Source organism: Passer montanus, unplaced genomic scaffold (assembly GCF_014805655.1).
Source record: "Passer montanus isolate IOZ18808 unplaced genomic scaffold, ASM1480565v1 scaffold62, whole genome shotgun sequence".
Classification (NCBI taxonomy): domain Eukaryota; kingdom Metazoa; phylum Chordata; class Aves; order Passeriformes; family Passeridae; genus Passer; species Passer montanus.
Window position 1 is genome coordinate 777,842 of NW_024371260.1, and position 17,199 is coordinate 795,040.

The following is a 17,199-nucleotide window of genomic DNA, read 5'->3' on the forward strand; positions in this document are numbered from 1 at the left end:
ATTGTCTTTTTACAGGGAATATTCCCCTGTCACACCAGGAAGGGTGAGGCTGCAGGATAAGGCAGTGCTGCCAAGGATGAAGGGGTACAATATGCAGTTTTGGGGGGAAGTGGCACTTCAAAGAATTATCTGCCTGTGACAGTTTCATTCCAAGGGCTTTTCCTGCCTAAGGGGTACGACCCAGCAGCATCCCGACTGATTGATGGCTGTGCAGGCACACGGATGTGCAGGGAAGGCACAAACCCTCACAGTGGGCACAGGGACACAGGGCACTGCCACAAACCAGCCTGGCTGGCACAGGGCTTCTCCTCTGCTGTGCCAGCCTGGGGTCACAGCAGGTCTGAGGACACTTGGACGCCTGGGGAAGGTCAGTCCAGCTGACTTCCTTTGCTCTTTATTAGACTTTAAGCTTGTCCCGAGGGGATGTTCTCAGGAAGGAAAGAAAAATGTGCCCCGAAGGTACAACAGGCACAGGCTGGCAGGGTGAGGCAGGGCTGGAGGAGCACAAACTTCACTGATCCGTGAGCAATAAAACGGCTTCGTTGGTGCAGTCAGGGTGAACTGGGCACTGCCACATCCTCGCAGATGGAACACAGAATGGCTTGGCTTGCTGGGACCTTACAGCTCCACCCATCCCTGCCACGGGCAGGGACACCTTCCACTATCCCAGAACACTCGGGAAAGTTTGTGATCCTGCTGGCACACTGCTGTGAGGTGTCACAGCCCAGCTTTTCCACACTGGAAGTTTGTGTTCCTGCTGGCACACTGCTGTGAGGTGTCACAGCCACCACGTTAGTGCTCCTTCTCACCAGGAAGTGTGATGGTTATTCACTTCAGAGTGAGTATTTATTGCGTTTGTAATTAACCTTTCCCTGGAACACACACATCCATTCCAGCCTTGCTCTTTCCAGGTTATTCCCACACCCTCAGTCTCCTTGGACTGCCCAGCCCTGCGGTCTCTCCTCATGAGGGAGATGCTCCACACTCCAACTTTGTGGCCTCCAGCAGCTCCTTGCCTTTCTTGTACTGAAGAGGCCAGAACTGGACACGATTGTGAGGAAAGGCTGAGGGAATTGGGAACTGGGAATTGGGAACTGGGATTGTTCTGCCTGGAGAGAAGCTCTGGAGCAGCCTTCCAAGGCCTGAGGGGAACTTAGAGGAGAGCTAGGGCTGGACTGCCTACAAGGGCAGGGAATGGGTCCAGCCTGACCGAGGGCAGGTTTAGATCAGAGATTAGGGACAAATTTCCTGTGAGGGTGGTGAGGATGTGGCACAGGGCATCCATGGCACTCTGGATGGAGGATAACTCTGAAGGCGCCCAAGGCCAGGATGGACGGGGCTTGCAGCAAGCTGGGGCGCTGGGGGATGTGGCTGCCCACGGCAGGGTTTTGGAACGGGCTGGTTCCAAAGCGTTTCCAGGGCTCTGGAACCGGCTAGTGCCCAGGGTCGGAGCCCAGCCCGGCCGCCCCTCACGCCATGCCCGTCCCTCACGGCGCCCCCCGCGCCCCGCTCCACATGGTCCCGCCCGCTCCCCCCGCCCGCATGCGCCGCGCCGGCCCCGCCCCCTCGCGCGGGGATTTTCCACGAGGCCGCAGCCCGGCCGCACGTAGCGCACGCACTCCAGCCCGCCGCTGGAGCCGGGGCGGCGGCAGCAGCGGAGCGGCGGCGGAGCGGGGCTGCGGGCACAGCGGTGAGTGCGGCCCCGCGCCTCCCTCCTCCGGGCGGCGGCCGCGGAGCCCCGGCAGGCCCCGTGGCAAAGGGCCGGGCCGCGGCTCGGCGGTCCCCGGGGGGTGCGGGTGTTCCCGCAGCACCGGCGGGGAAAGGAGGGCCTGAAGGCCGGCGGTGTGCGGGGGTGGGGATTAAAAACGGGGGGTATGGTGGGGCAGGGCGGGGGCAGAATGAGGGGGATATGGTGGGGCAGGGTCAGGGGCATGTGGTGGGTCAAGGCATCCTCAGACGCAGAGCTTAACCTCTTTCTTTTAATCATTAACAGTCGCTCTAGGGTTTCGTGTGGTGATTTGGACCTTCCCCTCTTTAGCGGATGTCCTTCAGTGGTGATTTGGACCTTCCCCTCTTTAGCGGCTTCCTTCAGCTTCCCATCTCAAATATTGAACGCTTGCTAGCACTGCTCTGAGCCCGAGGTCTCTTAGCGGGTATTTGAGTGCGGGTTGTGCCGAGGCAGCCCTGGATGAAGTGCAGGTGTGGATAAGGAGCTGCCTGTTAACCCGCCTGCCCCGTGCAGGGCTCCCCGAGCGGATCCCGGGCTCTCTCGTGCCCCGTTACTTGCCTGCTGAGTCACAGGGTAGGGCCATGGCTCTCCGAGGCTGGCAGGAAGTACTGAAGTTTGTCATGCAAGCCCGCAGGATGAGCCAGCGCGGTTTCAGGCCTCCATCTTACTGAAGGCAGAGGGAGAAAGTGGTTGAACGTGTCTGTGATTTGCTCCCTGCCAGGCATCCTTCAGAACCCGTTGGATCATGTCGTAGAGGTGGATTCATGCCCCGTGGAGAGCAGAGGAGCAGGGCTGCAATGTGCACATTTGTCCAGTTTCAAGGAGTGCTTTGGCAGGGGAATTAATACGTTGGGATCTGATAGAGTGCACTCAAAGGTCTCAGCTTTTTTCAGAGCACTGGTGGTATGAGAGTTGGGGTCATGAGGACCTTTAAGTGTCAAGAGAGGCTTCCACTGATAAATGTGGCAGGCCTGTAATAAGACACTCACTAGGGCAGTTATTTCTATGGCTAAACTTTACTGTTGCTTTTTAAATCTCCATTCAGAGCCTTGCAGTGCTCAGCCTTAGCCCTGTATTGATTTTAGAGAAGCGTGGCTGCAAGGTAGCTCACAAGGACAGGGTTTGGTGGTAGGGTTGGCTATAAAAAGAATATTTGGAAATAATTTTCAGTTGGAGTAATCTCCAGTTGAGAGTTGTGCATTCCCTGTAGGGTCAGATGAGGAATAAGTGCTGTTTTCTCAGACTTGAGCTGGTGGTGAAGAAGGTCCTCAGAGCTGGCAGGGGTTGTAACTTGCTCCTGGGCAGGCTGGAGTGTGTGCCTTCCCCTGAAGGGAGACAGTGACCTTGTCAGCAGATTATGCTGCAAAAAAAGGTTTAAGGCAGTGTGCTCGTTAAATACCACCGGGTGTTTGGCAGAGAACAAAGGTCAGACGGTGCTGCTGTGACCTCTGTGCCTTCAGTCAGCATTTCTGTGGTTAAACCTGGACACACAAGGGCTGACCCTCGTGTTCAGATGAGTTGACTGGTTGGATTGAGGCAGAATACATCGTGGTGAGCTGAACAGCAGCAGTTTTACCCTGTAGCTCAAAGGGGAAGTTGTGTCTGAACTCAGGAGTGGGGAGTTTGCAAAAGGAGCATCAAGGATTTCTGGGGTAACAGAGTGCTGTGAAATGTCACTTTCTGCAGAGAAGGGAGGGACTTGTGGGCCCTTGTCAAGGATGCTGGAGTGGTGTCTGAGCTGGCAGACATTCCCAGTGGAAGTTCCTGAAGTGCCCCCTTGGTGAAGGTCAGCAAACAGCTCTAGCACTGCACTGAGAGCTCCTGGGAACTGGCTGTGCTTTCAAAGAATGAGCCACCTCCAGTTCCGTGGCAAAGCCAAGGTTCTAAAAATGAAAGTAAGGTTTAGCAGGTGCCAGCCTGATAAACTCTAAAGCCCCTTTTGGATAAGAGGGCATTCTTCTGTCAGCCATTGCTCAGTGCATCTGCAGGGAGCTGTGTTCGTGTGGGTGGGACTGATAAGCAGAGACCTGCAGGGATTTATTTCCAGCTTGTGCGTTCCCTGATTGAAGCTGGGTAGTGGCAGCATGAAGGTCAGCTCGAGGAAGCTGTCTTGTTTCACATTTTGGTCATATCGTGTGTCAGTGTGGGGGTCTGGTGAAATCTTAGCCAGCATGCAGGGGCAGGACAGCTGGAAGGGACACGGGGAGAGCAGAGGCTGCCTGGGCTTCTGACCTGGGGAGGGCAGAGTTTGCTCTGGGGGAGGAATGAGAGTGTGCAGCTGCCCCTCAGACTGAACAGCAGCAGCATTTCTAAGGTCATGTTTTTTTAACTTTGCAGTAACTGTGGAAGGATTCATGACCATTTCTGTAAACAGGGTTGCCACCCACACTGGCTTGCCAAAAAACCAGCTTCCAGATAGCTCAGCTTGTGAGGCTGAGCTTTCCTCTGTGCAGATGGGCTGGGTTTGGTGCCAGTCGATGCCTTGCAGGCATGTGTATGACTTGATTTTTAAAATGTAGCTGGGCTTACATAAGAATCCCCTCACTGCAGTTTTCTGAAGTGAATAAATGTGAGAAGGGAAAAAAGTATTCAAAAGACATGGGGAGTTTTTATTCCTGTTAAGAGGAAAAACTATTCCTGTAAATGCTCAACAGGGTGTAACTATTAATGCAAGTTTTTAGTGAGAGCTGTGGCTGCTGCTCTTTGGTCATTGGTTCCGTTGGGCTCTGAGCAGCTGCTGTGCATGCTAAGAGCACTCTGTGCATGCTGAGAGCTGTTGCACTCTGCTCTCTTGTCAAAGAGAACTCTTAACTGATAGCAGAGAGCTGCTGTTTTGGGAGCTCTTTGCTGCTCTGACATGGTGAGGTGACTTTCCTTTAGATTTGTCACCTGCTCCTGCTGCTCTCTCTGGGGTCTGATGATACTGCAGCTCAAGTCATGAGGAAACATCCAGAGATTGCCCCTGCACATAAGGAAGTGATTTTTTTTTTATTATAAAAGTCATGGGACACTGGAAGAGCTTTCCAGAGAATCTGTGGCTGCCCCATCCCTGAGAATGTTCCAGGCCAGGCTGGATGAGGCTCATCCAGCAGCCTGCTCTGGTGGCAAGTGTCACTGCTCATGGTGTGGCATGGGTTTTATGGTCCCTTCCACCCCAAACCACTCAGTGAGTAATTGTAGCTCCTTTTTGCAGGTACTAAAGATGTCTATCACCAAGATCCATGCCCGTGAAATCTTTGACTCCCGTGGCAATCCCACTGTTGAGGTAGACCTCTACACCAACAAAGGTGAGTCCTCACTGCAGCTGTTCCTCCCTGCTTAGAGCTGACAGCACTCGAGGCAGGCAGAATTATACACTTCTGTTCTAGCAGTCTGCTGACTTCTTCCTCCACACAGAAAACTTGCTGGAACTTGCTGTGGGACTTGCAGAAAAAGCCTCTGCCTCATTCTGTTGGATGAGTTGGAGGCCTAAACTGTGGGAGAGCTGTTCCAAACCTGCCCTCCTTCCCTTGCCCCAGCTTAAACTGGAATAGCACCTGGAAACTCTGTTCCTGAGCAGCTGCTAATGGCCCTGCTTGTCAGTGCTCCCCACTCTGTATGGGAACACTGGAAGTTTGTCTTAATTTGTCTGCAGTGACTTTCTGTAATGACACAGTCTTCTGCTGCACAGCTGAATTTTGGGTAGTGTACCAAAGTACTCGGGCATGACTGAAGAACATGCCTAATTGGGCTTTCACATGTAACATCTTATATTTTTAATTATTGTAGGACTTTCCCTTGGTTTGTTAGTTGTTCATCCCACATCTGATAGGATCTGACAAAAGCATTGTGCAAGCTCCTAGCGGTGTGATTTGGTGGAATGAGCAAACACAATGGCTGTAATACACTGACTAAAGAGCTGATCTTTCTGCCTCAAAAGATTAATGCAGTCATTTAATGAGACTGCCCCCACTAAGCTCTTTGATTTAGTGGGATAAGGGAAGGACTGGAGGCAGAAGTTGGCATCTTGAACCCTGCAGAGCAGGCTCCAGGGTGCAGATTGGCTCCAAGTTCAGCATCCTTGGCTGAAGGAATGGGCTGTCTGCATTGCTCTGAAAAATGCCATATCCTGGAAGAATTTAAGAGCTTGCCTTGCCTGAGCTCAAAAGCAGATCCAGTGAATGAAGCTATGCTTTTTGGAAGGGGAATGGATGCCTTCCTTAACTCTTGAAATGCCAGTGGAAGAGGAGGCAGTTTGCTGTTGGTCAGCGTGAGGGAGATGCTGATAAATTGGTGATGCTGTAAACGAGCAGGAAGCCCCTGTGGGATCACTGTGTGTGAGCAGAGCTGTGCTTTGGAGGCTCCCTGGCCCAGCTGCAGGGCTGGGCTGCTGTCTGGCTGGGGCTGTTGTGTGATTGATCTCTCCTGTGTGAGCAGGTCTGTTCAGAGCTGCTGTTCCCAGCGGTGCCTCCACTGGAATCTACGAGGCTCTGGAGCTCCGTGACAATGACAAGACACGCTACATGGGCAAAGGTAAAGCTGGCACCCACACTCCCTGCTGGGCTCCTGTGCCACTGCCTGAGGCCTGGCAGCTGGGCAGGGCAGACAGGCAGGGACAGCAGTGCCTGTGAGCTGGGCAGAGGCAGAGCAGAGGTGGCTGGGCTGCTTTCCTGGGCATGGCCTGAGGGTGAGTGCCTCCAGCAGTGCTGCAGGGCAGGGCACCTGCATGGCTGGCTGTGTGGGGCTGGGCACACCCAGCCAGGTGACAGTGACTCTCCTACAGCGTGTCCAGGTGTACTTTGCTACCCTGCTGCTCTTGCCCTGTGTGTTGGTGTGTGGCAGAGTGCAGAGTGCTTTGCCAGTGTTGTAAGGGCATCTACACTGCCAGCTCCAAAAGCCTCAGTCATCCTGCAGTTAGTCACAAGGTCTTTTCATAGACCACATTTTTCCAGACCTCTTAAATCTGTCAGCTCTGGGAGTGCAGACTCTTTAGATCCCAGCATGTTAAAACCTGAACCTGGGGTTTAATGCCAGCCCTGCCCACTGTGAATGTGCAGCTCTGCACTGCCAGTCCTGGAAGGTGCCTCTACTTCAGACCCCACAGCAGCCACAGCCACTCTGGCTTTTTGTCTGCCATTACAGGTAGCCAGGACACTTAAGTTTGTGTTAGAGGTGTAATATTTTACTTGTCTGGAGACTGGCTGTGCATTCTGAAAGGAACCTAAACCCAGCAGTCACCAGGCTGGCTTGGGAACAGGTATGGGTGAGAAGGAATAGCTGCAAACAAGATGCCATTACCTAATAAACATCCCAGTAGTACTTCTTGTGATTATTCTGAGAGCTTGGACAGTCAGGACTCCTTCACTTGCTGCTCTAAAAGCATTGGTGATGCCTCTGAAATGTGAGCAGTCATCTTGACTTTTGGCTGGAAGAGAGAATTCTTTTCAAACTTTCCTGCCAGGCAGGTGAAAAGAAGCTGAGATATCTTTTGCCTATTAAGAAAGAACAATTAAAGTGGACAGCTGAATTGAGCTTGGAGAGCCTTGTCTTAGAAGATTCATGGCTGTTAATACCTTAACAAAGAATAAGTGCCTGGATGACTGAGTGTCCCAAAAACCCGAGGCTCTTATCCTGTTTGCCCAGGGCACTTTTTCTTGCAGAGAGTAAATGTGTATTTACCTCACTGTGCTAAATGTGTGTGCTCAGACCCGTTAAGTCTGATCCTATGGGCAGTTCTTAATGGCATTTAATTAGACTGTGCTTAACAGGCTGTAGCTGAAGGGCTTTGTCAGCTGGGAAATAACATGAGCTATGAAAAAATAATTATCAAATGGGAAGAGTTGCAGATAGCTGTTAGGCCTTTTGTAATGGAAGTCTGCAGACTTAGACCATTTGGAAAAGCAATTAATATTGTTTAGGATGCAGTCAAATAAGCTTCAGAATGATGAATGCTGGGTTTTTGGAAGTCTTTAAACACTGCACAGTAAATCAGGTGATGCTATAGCAGTGTTACAAAATAGTGTCAGGTAGTGAAGTGCCTGAGCTGCTGTGTGTGTAACTTCTGGGAAACCTTTTCCCTCCCCTTGAGGAGAGCCCATCCTAAAACCTTCCCCAGATGCTGTGGTTCAGCCCTTGAGGTTTGGCTGGCAGAGTTGGAGACCTGGGTGTGCAGCCCAGCAGAGCCTGGCACAGCTCCCTCTGCTCCTTGAGCCCTTTGTGTGCAGTCCATGCCCAGTGGCAGTGCCCTGCTGCCTGTTTGTGTCCTCCCTGCACTCTGTGGGTTGGCTGGGAGTCCTCACCTTGACTCCCTGTTTCGCTCCTGTCAGGTGTCTCCAGAGCTGTTAAATATGTTAACGAGTTCCTGGCCACGGCTCTGTGCACACAGGTAATGGATGTGCTCCCCGTGCAGCCTGGCACTCGGGTCAGTCTGCAGTGCATGGCCTGGCAGACTAACCTGGCATTCCTGGACCAGTCCTAGCCCATGCATCCCTCATGCACCTCCCAGTCCAGCCAGGGGCCTGTGCTCACCACACCTGGCCATGAGCTCAGCTCGGGCTGGGGCAGCATGAGGTGGTTCTCCTGGATGTTCCTGGCATCCCCTACTAATCCTGCATAACCTGTGTGTTGACCAGTGTCTGATTTGCTTGTTCCTTCCAGGTGTCTCAAAAGCTGTTGAGCACGTCAATAAAACGATTGCACCTGCACTGATTAGCAAGGTAGGAGCAATCTGTCTTCTCTTAACATCTCCCACACCAGGCAGTGTCCAACCATCCTGGTGGGGTGTCACCTGGGGGGTGTCAGCCTGTGTGTGGGAGTGCATGTGAACAAACTGACCACAGCAATGGTTTTACTTAATTTACTTAATGAGTGCACATCTAACACGTAATGGAACCTTCTCCAGCAGCCTGGTGGTGTAGTGTGCAGGGACACTTCAGCCCTGGGAGTGCAGTGGTGCAGCTGGGGTACAAGCTGATTTATGCTTCAGGGTGGCTGAATGATGAGGAGGGGCTAGGTTTTATCCAAGCAGGGTGGTTGGAAGGGAATCTGAGAGGATCCAGGAAAGTCTGCTTGAATGAGATTCCTGTGTGCTTTGTGGGCACCAAGCCCAGCCTGCAGAGGCTGGTGCAGAACTGGGTGATAGTGGGTGAAGTGATGCACACCAGCTCAGCTGTCAGCCTGGGGCTGCTCTGTGTCTTTGTGGCAGGAATTGGTCTGGCAGCTCTTGGTAGCTGCCCTTGAGCAGGTGCTGGTGCCTGCCAGGGGTGTCCGTGCCCTGGTGGGTGGTGAGGGTTTGTGGGGCTGTGCTTGGTGTCAGACAATGTTTTGGTTGCTTCCCTCTGCAGAATGTGAACGTTGTGGAACAAGAGAAGATTGACAAGCTGATGCTGGAAATGGATGGGACAGAGAACAAATGTGAGTGGGCTTTGTGTTGCACTGAGGGGTGAAATGATAAAGAGGGGTCAATAGAATTCTATTTACCAGAACCAGCAGCCAGTGTATGGCCATGTGCTGTGCACTGCCAGAGTGCAAACCATGGGCTGCTATTGCTGAGTCTCTTTTGATAAAGACACTTCTCTAATAAGTTTCTTCCCATTCCAGCCAAATTTGGTGCTAATGCCATCCTGGGTGTGTCTCTGGCTGTGTGCAAGGCTGGTGCTGCTGAGAAGGGTGTTCCCCTGTACCGGCACATCGCTGACCTGGCTGGAAATCCAGAAGTCATTCTCCCAGTTCCTGTAAGTGCCTGGGTGGGGCAGGCCTTGCTTTGACTTTAGCCTGGTGCTCCTGGATCAAACTAGAGAAGGAGGAGTGTGAATAAGGGCTGTTAGCATGCTCCAACCTGGCTTTTCCTGCTTCCCCCAAGGCTTTCAACGTGATCAACGGGGGCTCCCACGCTGGCAACAAGCTGGCCATGCAGGAGTTCATGATCCTGCCCGTGGGGGCAGAGAGCTTCAAGGACGCCATGCGTGTCGGGGCAGAGGTCTACCACAACCTCAAGAACGTCATCAAGGAGAAGTATGGCAAGGATGCCACCAACGTGGGGGATGAGGGTGGCTTCGCCCCCAACATCCTGGAAAACAAAGAAGGTGAGGATGAGCCAGGTGTGGGAGGAGATGGAGCTGATAGCTGGAGAGTGAGCTGATAGCCTGCCCAATATAAGGACAGGCAGGATCAATAGGATCAAAGGTGTGGAACTTCCTGCTTTGTCTTTACTCTGTTTCTTACCCTGGCAGACATCCTAAGATGCTCTGCTGATGTGGTCAGGTATTCCCTTGGTATCAGTCTGTGCAGTTGGACAGGGTGGTTTTTACTTCAGTGCCTCATTTCTCTCATTGCTGTAGCAGCTCGAGGGAACCTTGTGCCCTTCCAGTTGAAAAGTGGTGTGGGAACTTGTGTGCACTGCAGGTGTTCAGAAGTCAACAGTCAGATCAGTGGAGTTGTTTTTCTGCAGACAAAGGGGGAAAACAGTTTGTGCTCTGCCTGGTTGTGTGTGGGAGGGCACGAAGGCTGGCCTGGGAAGCTGAGGCAGCTGCTGCTTCCATGGCCAAGCAGTTCTGTTCAGGAACCTGTGGGAGAGGCAGCTTGTCTGTGGGAAGCACAATACCTGTTCCTACAAACCCTGTACCAGAGGAGCTTTCTCTGCCTCTCCAGCAATGGAGCTGCTCATGAGGCAGGAGAACACGAGCTCAGTGCAGATGCTTTTGACTTCACAGCTGTTGGTTGTGTGACTGTGGAGGGGACTGGTGCCCTGCACTGCCTTTTCTGAAGGCACTGAGACAGCAGCAGCAGTTGTGCCATTTCTGAGTCCCAGTGTCACAGCTTTGCTGGGTCTGTACCCTTGCAGGCATCAGTGAGGATGACCTTGAATGACAATTACATTCCAAGGGATTTTTGTTGCTGCCAGCAGCTGCTTTTGCAGTTTGTGCTACATTAGCATCTTACAAAACACAGCCAAACCCACACAAAAAAGAACCCAGACAAAAAAACAGCCCAACAACAAAAGCAAACACTTGATCTAAGCTTCCTGCTGCAAACAGATCCCAGCTGATCCCAGCTCAGGGTGGTTGGGGCTCTGCAAACAGTGCCACAGTGGGCAGTTCCAGAGAGTTCTGCTGGGTGGCTCTGTCCCCTCTTGTGCAGTAAACGTGCACGTGGAGAGCAGGTAGGTGCCCAGGGGGTCTCCTGTGCAGAGGCAGGCTCCAGCTCCCTGCTGTCAGGGTCTGGCTGCTCACCACTTCATGGTCAACACCTGCTCTGGAGCTGAAAGGGATTAGAGTGCAGGCCCTGCTTCCTGCCCACATGCATAAAGTTGAAAGAGGCTGTGGTATCATCCAGTATTAAGCTTTCTGGGCTGACATGTAGTGCTGCCTGAAGAGATTAGGAATCCCATAATGGTGTCTCAAGGGTATTACAAGCTAAAAGCAGCATTTCAGTGATATCTTGTTCCAGTCACTTGAGAAGTGGGAGAATTTAAGAACCTTTTTCTTGGGCTTTCTGAAGGGGTGAGGGGGATTCTTTGCCAAGTGAGGGAGCTGTGGGGTCAGGCTGCCTGCAGGCACTCAGCAGCTGCTGTGTGTGTGTGTTGCAGCTCTGGAGCTGCTCAAGACTGCCATTGCCAAGGCTGGCTACACTGACAAGGTGGTCATTGGCATGGACGTGGCTGCCTCCGAGTTCTACAGGGATGGCAAGTACGACCTGGACTTCAAATCCCCTGATGATCCCAGCAGATACATCTCTCCTGACCAGCTGGCTGACCTGTACAAGGGCTTTGTCAAGAACTACCCTGGTGAGTTGCTCATCAGTGAGAAGCACAGTGGTGGTTGCTGAAGGAGGGAGTTGGTGTGCAGCCCCTCTTACAGGAGAGATTGAGAGCTCCTGCCTGACTCATTCTCTCAGGAATGTTCTGGGAAGTGGGTAGCACTTTGGTGCCACTCCTCCAAGCCAGACCCTTGTCCTAAAGCTGCTGTGTCCCTCTGCAGTGGTGTCCATTGAAGACCCCTTCGACCAGGATGACTGGGGTGCCTGGAAGAAGTTCACTGGCAGTGTCAACATCCAGGTGGTTGGTGATGATCTCACTGTGACCAACCCAAAGAGAATTGCCAAGGCTGTGGAGGAGAAGGCCTGCAACTGCCTCCTCCTCAAAGTCAACCAGATTGGCTCCGTGACAGAGTCCCTGCAGGCGTAAGTTCTGCCCTCAGGGCCGGGCCAGGGGGGGGCTGGTTTTAACTGATGTACAGAGCAGAGTGCTGTGCTGCCCCTTGGCACTGCCACTGGGCACAGGGCATGGTGTGAGCTGCTTCTCTTGCTCTCTTGCAGCTGCAAGCTGGCCCAGTCCAATGGCTGGGGCGTGATGGTGAGCCACCGCTCTGGGGAGACAGAAGACACCTTCATTGCTGACCTGGTCGTGGGTCTCTGCACTGGCCAGGTGGGTACCTGCAGCTGCTGCACTTTGGCTCTGTGCTTGGTGGGATCATTTGGGGCTGAGGCCAAAGCCATGGTGCACTGCACTGCCTCCAGGGGTGCAGACTGGCTGTGTCTGTTTGCAGGAGCTGGTTTGTTAATGGAGTGTGACAAGGGAACACCTTATCTTTTACAAACTCACCTTTAACCAGCAATGTCAGAGGTCTTGGCTCCAGTGGCTGTACTGGGGTTTCCTGGTCCTGCACCACCTCCACTGCTCCCAGGACCTGTTGTGTTCGTGTGGATACTGACCTTGATGCCCAAGCAGAGCTTGTGGTGATGCTCATTGCTCTGAGCAAGTTTTGAGTTGGCACTTAGAGCTCTTCCCTAACTCTGTGATTTCCTCAGATCAAAACCGGTGCCCCGTGCCGATCCGAGCGTCTGGCCAAGTACAACCAGCTGCTGAGGTGAGCCTGGGGCTGGGAGAGGGATCCATTCTGCCTGGGCTTTGCCCTTACAAACACCTGCAGCACGTGGCAGAGCTGCTGCTGGCTGCAGGCTGGGGAGGAGCTGGGGGGTGAGCTCCAGAACAGATCACACCAAGCATCCAGTGATGCTGGACTGAGACACTGCCCTCTGCGCACGACGCAGTTCTCTTGGCATCCCAAACATTTGGGGTGAGCTGTGTCAGATGTGTGGCACTGCCCCACTGTGCAGGGGCTTGGTGGGAGCTGCCTGGTGGCTGTGGGACCTGCAGGGCCAGGTGGGCCGGGTGTTTCAGGGCCAGGGGTTCAGTGAGAGGCCTGTGCTAGTGCAGGGCTTCTCTGCTGGCTGCTGACACCCTGTGCTCTCTGTCCTTGCCAGAATTGAGGAGGAGCTAGGCAGCAAGGCTCGCTTTGCTGGGAGGAACTTCAGGAACCCTCGTGTCAACTAAGTGTGGAAGAGTCTCCCCTGTTCTGGTTCAGCACTAGATATTGACTTAGATCACAATTACCTGTACTAGAAAGATAAGGGCAGCTGAAGGAAAAGACCAGTCTGCAGGTCCTCTTATCCTCTAGATGATCCCCTCACCCAGTGTTTTCACCAACTCTGGTCTGTTAATTGTAATGCTCTGCTGCTTCTGTAGAACAGTCCCTGGGGGTGTTCTGTGTGTTTAACACCCTCGGGGGTCATGACATTGTGATTCTGGGCATAAACACTTTAGTTCCCTTCTCTGTCTCATCTTCAACGTTTGGAGCTGTGTGATTTGCAGTGCAGCAAGAGGAACCTGCAGACAGAGATGGTAGTGTTTTTACATGTGATAAATAAAAGCATCAAACAACTCAACACTGTGTGTGGCTTGGAGTTATTTGGAGGAGTCTGGGGAGCAGGGATTCCCACCTTTGCATTGTGGAGTCATGGAATGGTTCGTGTTGGAAGGGACCTTAAGGCTCATCTTGCCCTTTTTCCCGGGATTTGGCAAAAGTTTTTGGGTGTCTCTGTGCCCATGGTGACTGTTACTGTGTGGGCACTGTCACAGGGAGCAGAGTTGTGACCTCAGCCCATTCCCAGACAGGAAAAAACAAATTATTACACAACTGAGCGAGAGGATGTCTAAGCCAGCTCGTGCTGCTGCTTTTCCGTAGTGGCAGATCAGTAAGAAAATGATTAATTTCCGATTCTGTTAATGACTCTTGGGCTGCTCAGCGCTGCCCCCCGGTGGTTTGTGCCTTGCACCGCACTCGCACCAACAAATTCTGTTTATTTAATGTTTGAAATCCTCACCTTGGGCACGGTGCAGCCAGGGGTGCTGCCGGGCCCCTGGCACCAGCTACCGTAAAGAATCTTCTCTCTTCTGCTGGGGGAATGACAGGAAAACAACCTTCCGTGGGCAGCTGTGCTCCCTGAGGAGGTTTATCTCCTTTGTCAGGCTGCTCTCAAGAAGAGCTTTGCTGTAAATCCCAAATTCAGCATTGGCCATGGCTCCTCTCTCCCACGTCTGTCCTTTCCCCAGGCCCTGCTCTGAGCTGGTTGCACTCCGAGGCACATTTGAAGCCCACTGCACTTTTCACACTTAGCTGATCTCTGAATTAGACCTGTTAAATGAATAAACCAGCTAATTACACACAAATCCTATCAAGGGATTTTTCTTCTCTCAAAGAGGCAGCTTCTAATATCTGCAGAACGGTTTGGGAAGCGTTTTAGCAGGGCTGTGTTCAGGAGCACGAGTAGGGCTGTTCCTCGCCTGGCACTCCAATAAATGAAGCCAAATGCTCAATCTCCTGACCTGGGCCTCTATTTGCACCTGGTGCTTTGCTTTTAACAAGCATCGGAAAGCAAAAGGAGCTGGAAAATCAGGTCAGTGGTTGCCATGAATCGCCCAAGGCAGCGAGGCTGTGATGAAATGAGTGACACGAGCAGGGCCTGGCACCTGGGCTGCTGTGCAGCCACACCATTGTGGGGAAAAGCAGGAATCCTGGAATCCTGCTCTGCTGGGGAAGAGCTCGGTCCCGGCTCTGACAAAAGCCTTTCCTGCAAATGGAGCCGGGCATGAATTCATTACCGTTCACACCTTGTCGGAGCAAGGTGGAGAGAACAGTTACAGGTCAATTAGCAGGTGTGCGGTGCCTCAGAACGAGCAGGACACGGCAGGGCTGGAGCATTGCTGCCACTGAGCCCCGTGTCCCCTGCACTGGGGATCAATCCTGCCGGGTCAGAGCTGCGCTCCCCTGTCCCATCAAACCCCTCAGAAAGCTTTCAAGTTCAATCTCAGGCAGTATTTGGGCCAGATCAGCAAGGTGCTGGCAGCTGCAGCGGATTCAGGCTCTCCCTAATGAGGCCGCAGCGTTGAAAGGAGTCCCTTGCAAAGGAAGAAAAGAGCCCTGAGTGGGGAAGTGCTGGAACATGGGGCTGGGGTTTGTAGATAAGGATTTTAAGCGCGTTAGAGAAAAGTGAATGATTGGGAGCTCTGTGTGTGTTTGGAGTGAGGGGAATAAGTGAATAGGGAACAAGATTTGATTGCTGAAAATCAAGACCCAAACCCGCAGTGCTGGAGGGGGGAGCTGTGTCTGCTCCTTAATCAGGGCTCAGCTCCTGCTGCACAGCTCCTCACCTTTCCCTGCCGTCCCCACGGAGTTGGACTCGAAAGGCTGTGCTTTATAACAGAGAGCAAATGTGGCACAGCCAGTGGCTTTATTACTGCAATAATTTGCAGGGATGGCACTCCTTGGAGCAGAGGAGGCATCAGCTTAGCAAACACGAGCTGGGAGGCTGCTCTGAGAATAGCAGCCAGGCTTAAAAGCAGAGCTGTGGTGACTGATGGGCAGAGGGGAGAGGCAGGAGGTGCTCTGGGAGCTGTTCAGGAAAGGATTTATAATGGAGTGATGCAAAGGAGTGCAGGGGGAAGCTCTCCCGTTCCCCCTGGCTGTTCCTAGGTGTGCAGGGGTGCATTTGCTGCCTTGTGGCCCAGCCTGCTCTTAGCACTGACTTCCTCCCGTTGGTTCCGAGGTCTGTTCCAGGCCCTGTCCCATGAGTTTGCTCTGGACAGGAAGGAATGTTGCCATCCCTCAGTGATCTTGAGAAACCAGATGATTCAGCGTTTGGCTTTCCTGCCAGACATGAGCCCCTGGTGCCAGCCAGGACAAACCTCCTGACCTTCCCTCAGCAGCCAGGGCTGGGGCTGGGCTCTGCCAGGACACCCAGGGTGGCAGTGCCACTGAGACAGGGCCCAGAGCCAGCCCTGCCTGTCCCCAGGGTGGCAGTGGCACTGGGACAGGGCCCAGAGCCAGCCCTGCCTGTCCCCAGGGCTTGGAGCCAGCCCTGCCTGTCCCCGGGGTGGCAGTGGCACTGGGACAGGGCTCAGAGCCAGCCCTGCCTGTCCCCAGGGCTCGGAGCCAGCCCTGCCTGTCCCCAGGGCTCAGAGCCAGCCCTGCCTGTCCCCAGGGCTCAGAGCCAGCCCTGCCTGTCCCCAGGGCTCGGAGCCAGCCCTGCCTGTCCCCAGGGCTCGGAGCCAGCCCTGCCTGTCCCCAGGGTGGCAGTGGCACTGGGACAGGGCTCAGAGCCAGCCCTGCCTGTCCCCAGGGCTTGGAGCCAGCCCTGCCTGTCCCCGGGGTGGCAGTGGCACTGGGACAGGGCTCAGAGCCAGCCCTGCCTGTCCCCAGGGCTGCAGTGGCACTGGGACAGGGCTCTCACTTGTCTCACCTGTCCCCAGGCATGGGTGACACCTCCCAGGGGTGGGGAGGATTCCTCAGTCGGTTTTGTAGAGTGCTTTGAAGATAACAAGTGCTGAGGGGAAAAAAGAGATGGTGCTTGGAATGGAAATGTTTGCTCTCCCTTCAGAAAGTCCATTCAGAGGTGCCACCAAAGGCAGCAGTGTTGCAACAGCAGGAAAGAGCAGCTAGCAGGGGAGGTGGCAGCCAGGCACCTCCTCCTGGAGGAGCAATTTGCAGTGGGAAGGACAAAAATGCAAATCTGAAATCAATCCATCTCTCCCTTGAGTGCTCTGGTCATTTTTAACAGCTCAGAGCCAAGTTGGTCACTCAGGACAAGAAGCCTGAGGATGCACTTGGTGCTGAATGCAGGAGCAGTGGTGCATTCACAGGGGTCCCGCTGAGGAGCCCGGGCAGCTCAGCAGTGTCACAGCAAACCTTTGAGCACCAGGGAGCAGCAGGCCAGCCCTGCAAACAGCCCCTGCTCTGGGCTCCTTCCCTCCCCTGGTGTCACGTTCAGCTGCTTTGACATCTGCTCCCATTGTGAGGGCTGAGCCGATAATTGATTATGAGCAATCAATTGATGTGAGCTGTCGGGAATGCAGAAACCAGCCAGCCCTGTGCTGTGCTTGTGGCTGACAGGGAGCTCCCTCCAGCAGAGCCCAGCAGCTCAGAGGTACTGAAAATATTCTTTGGGCTGGGTGAGGTCTGGATCTGCACAAGGCACCTTGTCCTTGTCCCCAGCTTCCATGGCCTGATGGAAAGCTGCTTTGCTGCTGGAAAGGAGGTGGAGAAGCCTCGAGATTTGGGGTGTGTGGCCGTGGAGCTGGATGTGAAGCTGCCCCTGTGGCTGTGTGAGTGAAAGTGCCTGAGCTCAGTGTCCAGTGGCTGCTCAGACACGAGCCT

The 17,199-nt window shown here is 53.6% G+C and overlaps 1 protein-coding gene across 2 annotated transcripts; it reads left to right on the plus strand.

Moving 5' to 3' along the window:
* Positions 1-1,631: 1,631 nt before the first annotated feature.
* ENO1 (enolase 1) lies at positions 1,632-13,432 on the plus strand. Of its 2 annotated transcripts, none has more exons than XM_039727566.1 (12): positions 1,632-1,690; positions 4,923-5,016; positions 6,146-6,241; positions 8,035-8,093; positions 9,052-9,121; positions 9,308-9,441; positions 9,570-9,792; positions 11,295-11,492; positions 11,686-11,887; positions 12,023-12,131; positions 12,515-12,573; positions 12,971-13,432. In XM_039727566.1, the coding sequence occupies exons 2-12, from the start codon at positions 4,932-4,934 to the stop codon at positions 13,038-13,040; spliced, it is 1,305 nt and encodes a 434-aa protein (XP_039583500.1). In that variant the 5' UTR covers positions 1,632-1,690; positions 4,923-4,931; the 3' UTR covers positions 13,041-13,432. The 2 variants fall into 2 exon arrangements, with proteins under 2 accessions (XP_039583500.1, XP_039583499.1); XM_039727565.1 differs by lacking the exon at positions 8,035-8,093 and adding an exon at positions 8,366-8,424.
* The last annotated feature ends 3,767 nt before the right edge of the window (positions 13,433-17,199 follow it).

Excerpts from the sequence above, each read along its gene's own strand:
- ENO1 (XM_039727566.1), top strand. The coding sequence starts at position 4,932 with ATGTCTATCACCAAGATCCATGCCCGTGAAATCTTTGACTCCCGTGGC. Across the intron at positions 6,242-8,034 it reads GACACGCTACATGGGCAAAG|GTGTCTCCAGAGCTGTTAAA; the intron begins GTAAAGCTGGCA and ends CGCTCCTGTCAG. Across the intron at positions 12,574-12,970 it reads AAGTACAACCAGCTGCTGAG|AATTGAGGAGGAGCTAGGCA; the intron begins GTGAGCCTGGGG and ends TGTCCTTGCCAG.